At 41.3% G+C, this 12,562-nt stretch overlaps 1 protein-coding gene across 13 annotated transcripts in view; it reads right to left on the bottom strand.

Annotated features, from left to right (window-relative positions):
• Positions 1 to 12,562, bottom strand: part of Macf1 (microtubule actin crosslinking factor 1) — a 332,217-nt gene that overhangs the window by 180,136 nt on the left and 139,519 nt on the right. For all 13 annotated transcript variants that reach the window (XM_040756696.1, XM_040756695.1, XM_040756698.1 and 10 more), the window contains 3 exons: positions 11,827 to 11,916; positions 7,847 to 7,924; positions 4,008 to 4,100 (listed from right to left, as the gene is read on the bottom strand). In XM_040756696.1, the coding sequence (XP_040612630.1) occupies positions 4,008 to 4,100; positions 7,847 to 7,924; positions 11,827 to 11,916 (261 nt within the window). The remainder of the gene's footprint in view (positions 1 to 4,007; positions 4,101 to 7,846; positions 7,925 to 11,826; positions 11,917 to 12,562) is intronic.

Here is a 12,562-nt window from a genome sequence, read left to right as displayed (position 1 = left end):
GTCAAAGTATTTTAGAAGCCATTAGTCTGCTTATAAAGATATTGAAACTACCAATCTCACCAGTACTAAAAAATTTTAATCTGGAGCTAGCCTTTATTTCAACAAAAATATCTATCTATCATCTACATGAACACAAACATCAGTGCTCTCTCCTTCATCAACACCAATTGCAGACTGGCTAGAATAACTATTTTGTTGATCTAACTTACAACCGCTCTACTTTGTGTATTTCTGTGGATATAGCTACATATAATTATAAACAGTAACAATATATTACAATGTATATGTTGTAACCTTGATGAAAATAACTAATAAGTATATTTACAAGAAAAATGAATTCGGGCTAGAGAGATGGCTCAGAGGTTAAGAGCACTGACTGCTCTTCTAGAGGTCCAGAGTTCAATTCCCAGCAACCACATGGTGGCTCACAACCATCTACAATTCAATCTGATGCCCTCTTCTGGGATGTAGGCAGAACATTGTATATGTAATAAATAATAAATAAATAAAAATCTTTTAAAAAAGAAAAATGAATTCACAAAGTTCAAGCCAGACAAAACCCTAGCAGAGAAGGGTAAATGAACACAAAGTCCCATCCTTAACCAAGAAGCTGTTTCAACTATACCTGCTAGGGAGGGAAAAGGCAGTTTTCTGGGTACACACACCAACTATACCTGCTAGGGAGTTTTCTGGGTATACACACTATACCTGCTAGAGAGTTTTCTGGGTACACACACCAACCACACTCCGGGGCAGGTTCCACACTCAGGAGTAGCTGGTCCACACAAAATGGAATCTACTTTCTCTGTGTGTATGGGAGGGTTTTTTTTTATTTTGTTTTGTCTTTTTCATTTTTTTTTCTTTCCACTGAGAGAGAAAGAATATGAAGTTGTGTGGGGAAAATCTAGGAAAAGTTGGGGGAGGGAAAATAATACAATCAAGATATACTGTATGAAAAAAGTCAATAAAATTATTTTAAAGAGAAATGAACGCATTTTATACACAAAGACTATTATAAAAATATTCATGTTGGGACAGTGAAACAACTCAGTGGTTAAAGGTGTGTACTGTTAACCCAGACCTGAGTTCAGTGCCTGGATCCCTCAGGACAGAAGGAGAATCAACTCCTGAAAATTCAGGTCTGACCTCCATATGTACACTGTGACATGAGTGTGAGCGCATATCCATGCACATAAAAATAAAATATATATTAAAAAAATCACATCATTGTTTATAATAACCCATATTCAGAGGGGAGAAAACCTAAATGCCATCTGAAGAAAAAAAAAAAAAAAAGACACCTTCAGTATGCCTAAAACAAAATACTAAACAGCAGTAAAAAGCTGACATATGCCAGGAGGTGGTGGTGTACTCCTTTAATCCCAGCACTCAAGAAACAGAGGCAGAGATCTGTGAGATCAAGGTCAGCCTGATCTGCATAGAGAATTTCAGGACAGTCAGACAAAGCTACAAAGAGAACCCTGTCTCAGGAGGGGGGGGGGCACATAGGGGGAGAAGAGGGAGAATGTTCTAAAACTGTGTCACTGAACCTCAGATTTAGATCCAAGCCAGCAGTTTACAGGCAACACAGGGATAGAGGGCATTGTTAGAAGATACCCAAGGGATGCTACCAGCATCTTAATAAACTCTATAAAAGTCCTGAATTTGTCAACAAATTGTATATGGGAAAAGACCGATTTGATACAATATGTATGCATACCTATTTTGGAATCTGAGACAAACCAAAAAAAAAAAGTTGGTTTTTTTTTTTTTTTTTTGGTTTTGGTTTTGTTTTGTTTTAAAGTGAGATCACATGGGACTAGAAACATGGCTCAGAGGTAAAGAGCACTGATTGCTCTTCCAGAGGACCTGGGTTCATTTCCCAGCACCCACATGGAAGCTAACAACTGTCTGTAATTCCAGCTCCAGGGGACCCAAGACCCATGGCACAACATCAACACACATAAAAATAAATGTTTAAAAAAACTGAAATCACTGGGCACATCATAACATTGATCAGACATGTGGGAATTTTATGAAATACTAAATTTTAAGGCATGAACTTATTGTGGCTTGCTTGAACAAAAAGACCTGCTTTCAGAGATACACACCAAAATATTTATAGATAAAGTATATAAGGTGGGGCTGGAAAGATTGCTCAGCACTGGTGGCTCTTCCAGAAGTCCTGAGTTCAATTCCTAGTAACCACATGGTAGCTCACAACCATCTACAATGGGATCTGGTGCCCTCTTCTGGCATGCAGGTGTACATGCAGGCAAAACACTAAATAAATCTTTTTAAAAAAAAGTATTCAAGGTCTGAGCTGAGGCTTGAGGAGTGAATTAGGCTATAAAAGAGATTATGAGTTAATAATTCTTCAACTAGATGTTGGGTATGTGGTAATCCTTTACTACATTTTCTCAGCTTCCATAAATGAGTGAATTTTTTTATAACAAAAAATGTATTTGTGGAGCTAAAGAGATAGCTCTACTATTGAGAGCACTGACTGCTCTTGCAAAGGAGCTGGGTTCAATTCCCAGCACTTACATGGTGGCTCAGAAACATCTGTTAACTCCAGCCCCAGGGCATTCAAAACCCTCGTGTGTGTGTGTGTGTGTGTGTATGTGTGTGTGTGTGTGTGTGTGTGTGTGTGTGTGTGTGTGAACACAATGTCCATACACATAAAGCAAATAATTCTTTTAAAGAAAGTGTGTTTGTTGTATTAGGTATGGTGCACATGGTCTCCTGCCTGCATGACAAGCACCCTGCTCTCCAGTCACACCCTCAGCACTGGAATAGCAGTAAACAGGGACAGAAGGAGCTGCTTGGGGAAAGCAAGCACTCCATTATGCCTGTCTCCTCTATCACCACAACTTCAACTGAAAGACATAGGTGTTTATTCTTTGGCCTCTAAATTCCTCCATATTAGGTATTACCTCATACCAGTGTATATAGCATTATGTAATCACAATACGAGCACTTTATGTCAAAAAACAGCAGCACCTGCCCCCAAACCCTCTCTCTTCATATCTACTCTGAAGGGTACACTCACCCAGCTCAGGTTCCCAAACTATTCCTATACTCAAACCTTGCCTGTAGATACCCACACATTCCAAACCCTACTAATGCTGCAGAATGCCAGCACTGGCTCTAAACCAAAGTCCCAAGAAACAAGCCTGGGATCTGAGAATTTTCTCAGGGTCTAAGAAATTCTGAGGCACCTGATTCAACCAGAAGGTGGTGCAATCTCTTCAACTCAGATGTCACACTGACCTTCCCCCTGTGCCTTTTCACATCTGCTCAAAGATGCTCCCTCAGTCAATCCTCCTACAGGCAACAGTTGGGTACTGGAGTGCTGCCTGCGAAACAGCTTTGTTAGGCTGAACTAAGAGTGGTTTTAGAAGAACAGTGTTTTTACTAAAAGAGGGCTGTTCTTTTCTAACAGCAATCCAGGCTTTAAAAGAATTTGTGCCAACTTAGAAACAACTGGTATCAGCAAGGCCTTAAGAGCTGTGAATATCTCAGGATGCCACTGTTTGCGGTTACGAAAGCGACTGCAGGCTGTGCTCCCCCAGCACACACAAACAGCAACTAAAGGGTTATGATTACCATGTTTAAAGATCAAATGAGAAGAGGCCTGTCAGAGCCAGTTACGACTCTTCATGCACCCCTAAAGTATAAGACCTCAAATTGCCCTACCCCTTATACCAAGGCCCAAACAAGCCCAGGTTTGACTTCACTAAGAAATCAGACTTCTAATTCCAAACTTCAAGGGACAAGACTAAACCACAAGAGGAAAATTCCTTCTATTTTCATAGTACAGAAAAACCGTGGCACTGGGGGTTTAGGATGCAGCACCTTGTCTCCAGATCATCTTAATTTTCCTTCCCAGTTGTCTTCCATCAGTGTTAACTACCAAATACAGAGAAGTAACACAAATGCTGTCTGCAGACCAGCACAGGTTTCTAGGCCCTGTACAAATGAGGGACAAGACCCTCAGACCTTACCTGGAAGTGCAAAATAATGGTCCAGATCAAGCCCAGTGTCAGCTTGGGATTGCCGTCTGTGATGTCATCATTGCGGATATTCACCAGCTTCACCTGAAAAAGAAAGGCAGGCTGGCCTCAGAGCCCAAGAAGTTTCTTTTCTGGTTTAATTTTTACTCATGTTCACTATTAACATACAATTAAACTGATTTTTGACTTAAGAGTCTATGAATTCTAATACCTTATAGTTCCACACAGAACAACTCTCATTATTCCAAAACATGCCCATGGTGCCCACTCTCAAACAGTAGAATCCAGCCTCATTCTGAGGTCCTGACTACCACTGGCTCATTTTGCTTTTTCAAGAATGCCATATAAATGGCATAACCTCTGATACTAGGCTGCTCCCCCGCGCTCCCCCTGCACACCCCCCCACTACAGAGCATAATGTTCTTTAGAATCCCATCCACATTGCTCCATGGATGGCTTGTTCCCTGGAACTGCTAAGGAGTGTTCTACTATACAGAGATCATGCCCTGAGCTTGCCCGTTCGTCCACTGAAGGGTTTATAGATTATCTCCAGTTTTTGGTATTTCTGAGTAATGCTACAATATTCTTGTTCAGACTGTTGTGTGGATGTTTTCATTTCTCTCAGGTAAATTCCTAGGAGATGCCATTTCTCCCTCATCACTCCCTGCTTCTCTCTCCATTCACCTTCTCTGCCATAGCTCTCTCTTCCCGATAGGATACCCAACTCAGTTTTTTCTAAAATTCCATTCCAAGACTACAATGTGCACAGACACATAGATGCCCCTACCCTTTGATGATCAACTGTCCTACTCTGCAGGAAATTGAGGTTTTATTTTTGCTGGTTCTTTGAGACAGGATCTCTCAATGTAACCCTGGGTTTCCTGATCAGCATATAGACCCAGGCTGACCTTGAACAAACATCTACCATCTGAGTGCTAAGATTAAAGGTGTGTACCACTACCCTTGCTCATTTTTTAAAAAGATATTCATTCACTTTTACTTTCTGAGTGTTCTACCTACATACATGCCTAGTGTCCATGGAGGCCAGAAGAGGGCATTGCATCCTCTGGAACTGGAGTTACAGACAGTTATAAGGGGCCATGTGGGTGCTACAAATAGAACATAGGTCCTCTGAAAGAGCAACAAGTACTCTTAACCAGAGCCACCTCTGTAGCCTAAAGAGAATTATTAATTAAGATGTAAGCTTTTAAAGCAGAGCGTGCTGAGCAAGCCATTCATCAATTTCAACCCCACTGGTCATTTCTGTCATTCTCTCCAAGAGTTCTTGTTACTTGTGACAAGCTGGAAGGGGAGGTCTTTGCTCTGTCTCTTCTACTGGGCTGAAATCCATCTGTAAAGGACCCTGTGGCCTCCACTCAGAGGTTATACTAGAGTTCATCTGCAACAGTCCCTCCCTTTTCTGTGCCCAGGTTCTAACCCTGGGGTGGTGTGGAGGTGGAGAACCTGCTCTTCCACTCTGGCAATTCAGTGTCCCCAGTCCCCAGTTACTAACAGCCCAGAACTGGTATGAGGGCAGTGCCAGCTGAGTTGCTACCTCCCAGTCCTTCCCCTTTCCTTGGGATGCCACCTCTTTTAGCCAGATTATCTTCTAATAATTTCCTCAATGACCTTAGCATCTGACTCTTATTTCCTTTTCCTACCTTACCATCTGCCACCCCTCTGACAAACTTAACACACACATTGATGACTCAAGTGCCGCCTGGAGTTTGTCTGACTTCTCAGTTCTGAAGACACTGTGGTCACCTGCCTAATTACATCCTGGGCCTCCCTATTACAAGGGACTGCTGTTGTGATTCTTTGCCCTTCTTGAGTCTATTATGGGTCTCATTTGCCCACATTTTCCTTCTATCATAGTAACTGATTTCATCATCTGTCCCTATTTGCACTTCTAGTTAATCAATTCTTATTTTACCTTGTCTACTATGACTCTGTTGAGGTTTTTCTAACTCAGCATACAGACATTCCAATGTGGCTACCCTCTTAAATATTCCAGCAGCTTCCATTTCTCCTACCATTCATTATTAAATTATTTAAACAAACAGATCTTGTCAATTATAGACCACTCCATTTGATGGGTACTGAAGCTAAAAATGTTAAGAACATGTTCTCTGTCCTTAGAGAAACTGCAGTACATTGGAGCAAATGGGGAATCAGCAATACAGAAATAAATGTTACATTCATACATTATTGTAGAAACAATACAGACATTTTCTCAAGTTAATTAGACTAAAAAATGTGCAAACCATTTAATGTTATGTTGACTCTTACTGTTGCTAGGCAATACTAGCTAGACCGTTTTTTTTTTTTCCATACAGTTCACACTGGGGAGATGGGACCTCTGACCCCTCATCCACCTTCTTCCCTACCACAAGACAGTTTTATCTTCACCCCTCCATCTATCCGTCTCCCTAACAAGAGGCAAGTCTTCACTTTTCAAAAATAACCTCACTAGCCAAGCTTGGTGGTATACACTTTTATTCCCAGCATTCAGGAGGCAGAGGCAGGTAGATCTCCAATGAGTTCAAGGCAGGCCTAGTCTACATAGAGAGTTCCAGGCCAGCTAGGGCAACATAGTGAGACCTTATCTCTAAATTAATTAATTAACCACAGCAATTGTGCTCTACTTCTTGTCCCTTGATCCCTGGACTTGGTCCCACTGGTTAGCAAGCCTTGAGAGGAAAGAGAGTGTAGACACCAGCACTGACAGGAGGAGGAACACTAACCCAAATGTCAGGAGACAGGAGTTCAAGTCCTACCTCTGCTCTAACTTCTGTGACTTTGACCAGGACACTTCAGATAGTCAGATCTCATTCTTTTTCACTCAAATCACTGAAGAAATTGGATTCTTGGATCTCTATGATATCTTCTAGAACAAACATTTTAGGACTCTTCTATCTTTTTCCACCCCCTGGTCCTTGGTCATTTTGTTTTGTTTTGAGTTAGGGCCTTGCGGTACAGCAGTATAGCCCAGCCTGGGCTCAAACTCATGACACTCTTGCCTCAGCCTCCCAAATGTTGGATTACAGGCATGGCCACCACACACTCTGTGACTGGCTTCCCGGCCCTTGTCTGAAAATCTCTTGCTGTCTTCTTATCTAGGAAGGGAACAATGTCTTTTTCTCTGGTATCTAGGTCTATTGTACTCCAAATACTTTTCACTCTATTAAAAACCATTCTCTTAGCCAGATTTGGTAGTACACTTCTATGACCCCAGTACTTGGGAAGCTGATACAGAAACATCTAGATTCTGAGACCAAACTGAACTATAAGGCTAGATCTTGCCTCAAAATAATAAATGGGCTGGGTGTAGTGGCATATATCTTTAGTCTCAGTACTCTGGAGGCAGAAGTGAACAGATCTCTGTAAATTTGAGGCCAGTCTTGTCTAGATAATAAGTTTCAGGGCAGCTTGAGCTACATATTAAGACTCTCTTTCCAAGAAGAAGAAGAAGGAGAAGGAGGAAGAGGAGGAAGAGGAGGAGGAGGAGGAGAAGGAGGAGAAGAAGAAAGAAAGAAAGAAAGAAAGAAGGAAGAATGAATGATGCATAACTAAATAGCCATTCCCTTAAGTCACTATCAAAAGCTATCACTGCATGAGATTCAGACCTTTTTCTCAGACATGACACAACTGACAAACTATCCTGGACTTCCCTGTGCTAGCTTCTTCACAGGTTTTTTTTTTTTTTTTATCTTCATTGTGACTCCCCACGGGTCTTTTAGCTCATCTTTGTTCATGAACACCGATCCTCTCAAAAGGCATACGTTCCGTGTAAGGACAAAGAGACAACTCCATCGCATGGATGTTCTCACCTGCCGCTGCTTTAAGAAGTCCAGGGCGATCTGCACATTCTGCAGCCTGTGGAAACGCATCCGACCCTTCTCCCGGGGCTGCAATGAAGAAAAGGGATGCTAATTTTAGCTATGCCAACTTACCTCTACACAGCCTTTCCTCTTTCACTTCCAGGACTAAAAGACCACACAAGAGTTCCTCAGGGTTGAAGCCAGGCGTGGGAGCATTAAATGAAGCACCTTTGAGAGCAGGCCCTGCATGTATGGACCATGCTCTCAGCAACTAACAATGCCTCGCACACCACTCGACATCACACAAACCTACAAGCTAATATGAGCTGCATTGCTGCTTCAGTGTTGCCTCTTCCACAGGCTCTTCTGTGGCTGTGCAGCAGAACTTGATTCAGGGTGTGAGGTTAATTGAACATAGAGTGTAGCTCTCTAGCTCCTAAATGCACAGTTATCTACACTGTATAGAAAAGGCAGGAAGCCCTAACTGCATAATTCAGCAACGGGTGAAACCAACCTTATCACAAACCTGGTCAGAGATGGGTGACTCTAGAAAGACAACTTTTAAGTACAGAGAATAAAGTTACAGGTGCTCAAGAAAAGTTAAAAAAAAAATCCAAAATGGAGAGAAAATCTAGGAAGTAATCTGTCTCCTAAGGAGGTGAGTGTCATTGTAGGAAAGCCACTCATGCCCAAATGAAATTCTTGGAGCAATGAAGTCTTAGTGGCGATGGGCTATTTAAGAATCACAAAGAAACCTGTTTCTGCTACTTAATCCTTGGATCACACAACAAATAAAAAGAACCAGCCGTCTTCATCTGGTGACTGCCACCCTTGCCCAAGGCTCAATCATGACTATTAGGATGTGAGTAAAGTATGTCTTTCCAGCAAGTTCTGTAGAAATGGGTATTCTCACTCTGCAGAACTTTATCTTTCTGGGGACTGAAACAGCACCCTCATAAATTGGTACTGGGAATTAAAGGCTGACCAAACATAAGGTAGTTCTGTGGTGGAATCCGAAACACATGAAGAGGAATGAGAGTGTCCCTCCGAGTACACTCCAGCATTTCTAAACAACATTCTCCAAATGGGATAATGTGCAGAGATGTCAAGGCCTCTCTAAGCAACAGGATAACTTTTGTAAAGTTTTAGGGAATTTTCTTTTTCTTTTTTCAGTAAGAACCTTTGCACAATCATTTCAGATCGACTGTGAATGCAGCTTGGAGAATGATAGTCTAAAAACAAAATTCTAAGACAATGGGGAAGGAAAATTAAAGATGACCTGAAGAGGGCAGGGATTGGGGGGTATTGTTCTGTCTCTGGAAAGAGATCATGGGATACAATTTAGAACCTATCTGCAGAAAAGGCTTCTCTTGCAAACACACCCTCCACCAAAAGTAAACAGCCCAAGAGCATGCAAGTTCCTTACAGTAGTAACTAGAGAACTACTGACCAAGCAAGGCCCAATTATCTCATGCAGTGAGTTTGCAAACAACACTCTATTTTGAAAACAATTGGCATGTGCTTGGTGAGAACCCAGAGGCTAGAAAAGTGGAGAGAGAATACCAGTTAGTTTATGTTGTGGAATTGTGAGCAACTGATTTTCATGCTGTCAGCTCAACAGTTCTGCAATCAGATTCAAACAACACAACAAGGCCAGCAGAAAGCCAAAGGTCTCCAGGTCACAAAGGGACTTGACACTTTCAAGTACTATGGTTATTTTTGTGCCAATCACTCTAAGATAAGCAAAACAATCCCCACTTCAGGATCATGTGATAGTAGCAATAAACACAAGCAGTTTTAACTACTTTCTTTGGGACCCATATTCCCTGGTGGAAAAAGAAAGAAAGCAATTGGTGACCAAGCTACTTGGAGACCTTGAGAACTCTGGCCTCTCTGATGGCCCTGCAGTGCCAGCTGGGCTGCTGGTATTCCCAGAAAGACCTACTACATCATCATCATCTTCCTCCTCCTGATCCTCGATGTTTGTATGGCGCCAGGAGGGCATGCTCACAAGACGAAGGGTCTTCAGCCCTGCTGGCTCCTTTGACCACCAACCAAAGAAAACACAACAGAGGAACCGAAAAGAAAACACACACACACACACACACACACACACACACACACACACACACACACACACACACACACGAATAAATTTTGGTTTTTTTCCTCAAAGTGAAACTACCTTCCACTTCCAAAAGAGAGAGAGAAAAATATCAAATCAAGATCAGAGCAGAATACACTGAGCACTTCTTATTCTGAGCGCATCTTCAATGCTCCATGTCTGCCTACCCTACTATGAAACCCTGCTACGGGAAGAAAAGATGACAAGAGCAATTCTGAAAGACTTATCTGGTCAGGCAGTGGTGGCTCATGACTTTAATCCCAAGCACTCAGGAGGCAGAGGCAGGTGGATCTCTGTGTGTTCTAGGCCACCCTGGTCTACAGAGTGAGTTCCAGGACAGTCAAGACTGCTACACAGAGAAACTCTGTCTCAAAATACAAAAACAAAAACAGACCAAAAAAAGAATATCTCCATGAACAGGTACAGGTCTTCAAAGGTTAGGAGTAAAAATTAAATTGGAGTGGCTTTACCCTGTTTTGTAAGCAGTATCATAAAAAAGAATGACCTTCCAATATGAAAAACCACTGAAAATGCATCAATACAACAATCAATTGATGAGATATACTGAATAAAGTCCAGGAATAAGAATGGAACTCTGGCCGGGTGGTGGTGGCGCACACCTTTAATCCCAGCACTCGGGAGGCAGAGGCAGGCAGATCTCTGTGAGTTCGAGGCTAGGTTGGACCGACAGCCTCCAAAACAATACAGAGAAACTCTGTCTCGTAAAACCAAAAAAAAAAAAAAAAAAAAAAAAAAGGAACTCTGATATCTTACTATATTATAAATGAGGTCCAGAAGAGAACTAGGAATTATACATGCTAGCTATGCTAACAAAGACTTATAGCAATTCTGACCACTAGAAATATATATACATAATTGTACTACAAGATGTTTTTTTTTTAATAAGTAAACCTAAAACTAAGGTCTCAGGAAAGCCAAGCCCCAATCCTAGAAGGAGTTGAACATCATAAGCAGTGAAATGTAGTGTGCCAAATTCTATTCTTTTAACACAACAGTGACTAAGAATCCACCAGAGGCATTGAGTGGGCTGAGATTCAGACTGCTTGCCTCTGCGGGTCTCTTTTCCTCACAGATGCTTCCAATATTCAAGTGTGGATGTTTCCAAACGAAAATTGCATTCCCTGTGGCACTAAAGAGAAAGACACCAAACCACAAGGAACACTTGCTTATATTAGGCTTAGATATTTGAAGCAATGGCCCAAGTAGTGTTATTTTGATGCCTCAGACAAAGCAAGTATAAGAACTATCCTTTGACAGGACAGGAGGTTCAGCCAGGATTTCCTTTTAGACAGGAAAGGGTTTCCCACAAGCAATGTTACACACCTTCTGAGACAAGGCAGGTGTATTTAATTCTCCCATCAGTACTACTCTCTCAGACTATATACAGGCACCAACTTCAGCAGCTTTCAACTGTTTAGCAACTGAACAAATCATGGAAGTAAGATGAACTCCAAACACCTAGGTTTTTAAATTAAACTTCAAATCCTTAGCCAAATACAGAAAATTAGAAGAAAAAACTATTTCTGATTTTATCAAGACCAAGACCTAAAGCTGGAGACACAGTTTAGTTAGTTGTACAGTGCCTTCTACCAGGTGTGAGGTCTCAGGTTCAATCCTTGGAGCTTAGGAAGAGGGGTCTCGAATGACAATACATAATCATAAATTGAGATGAGGTTACTTATAACTATATGCCTAAGTTAGAAATAAAGTATATCAGTAGCCTCATCTACTTCTCCCTCCCACTCAATGGAGCAAGCAGTAATGGCTGCTGCTACAGATCATCCAAACAGACTGCTGTCAGGAGCCTCACTTGCAGGACACTCATTAGGAGGAAGAAGCTCACCAGTTTGATGCCAGAGAGGACCTCCAACAGGGAAATCAGGTTGTGTCCATCTCGAAGGTCTTCATACAGATCATTGATGTGCTTGCGAACCTGTGAAGGAGTAAGACATGCCAATCACTACCTGATCTGGAATCATTTAATCATTCACCAGAGAATGTCTATTTCTAGATAGATCTGTGAATTAAAGAATGGGAGTCAAGAAGCAATAATAAAATTCAGAAATTTCCAAGTCCAAGGAAAACCCATATGGAATAATAGTATTTATCATAGCATACGTGTTTTCTAAACTGAAGCCAGATCTATCGTACACTACACAATACTGGACAATATTCTAAAAGTCTGAACAAGGAGAGAAGGAACCAGTTATCCTGAAAACATGTCAAGAATGACTATGAACTAAAAACATGATTGGCTAAGATCAGCAGATGAGTCCACTCAGTGTCTGACACCCAACATTTCACTGGGCATACTCCAATTTAAACCTTCTCTTGCCACATATTTCTAATAATGATTTTGAGAGTTATCTTTAATTTTTAAATTGTATTAATTGAAATAAATTCAATTTTATAATTAAAACTATGGTAAAAACAGATCTCAGCTTGAAAAATGTGGTTGACGTTGAACGTGATGTTAAATGCTTCCTATTTTCTCATCTGTCACTCACAGCTGGGGGTACTGTTATTGTCATTCCTAATTTATACATGAGCATTCAGTACTGCCGAAGCTCACAACTGGG

Source organism: Mesocricetus auratus, unplaced genomic scaffold, assembly GCF_017639785.1.
Source record: "Mesocricetus auratus isolate SY011 unplaced genomic scaffold, BCM_Maur_2.0 Super-Scaffold_100014, whole genome shotgun sequence".
In the NCBI taxonomy this organism is placed as follows: domain Eukaryota; kingdom Metazoa; phylum Chordata; class Mammalia; order Rodentia; family Cricetidae; genus Mesocricetus; species Mesocricetus auratus.
The sequence above is the reverse complement of the archived record's forward strand: the minus strand, read 5'-3'. Positions and strand labels throughout refer to the sequence as shown.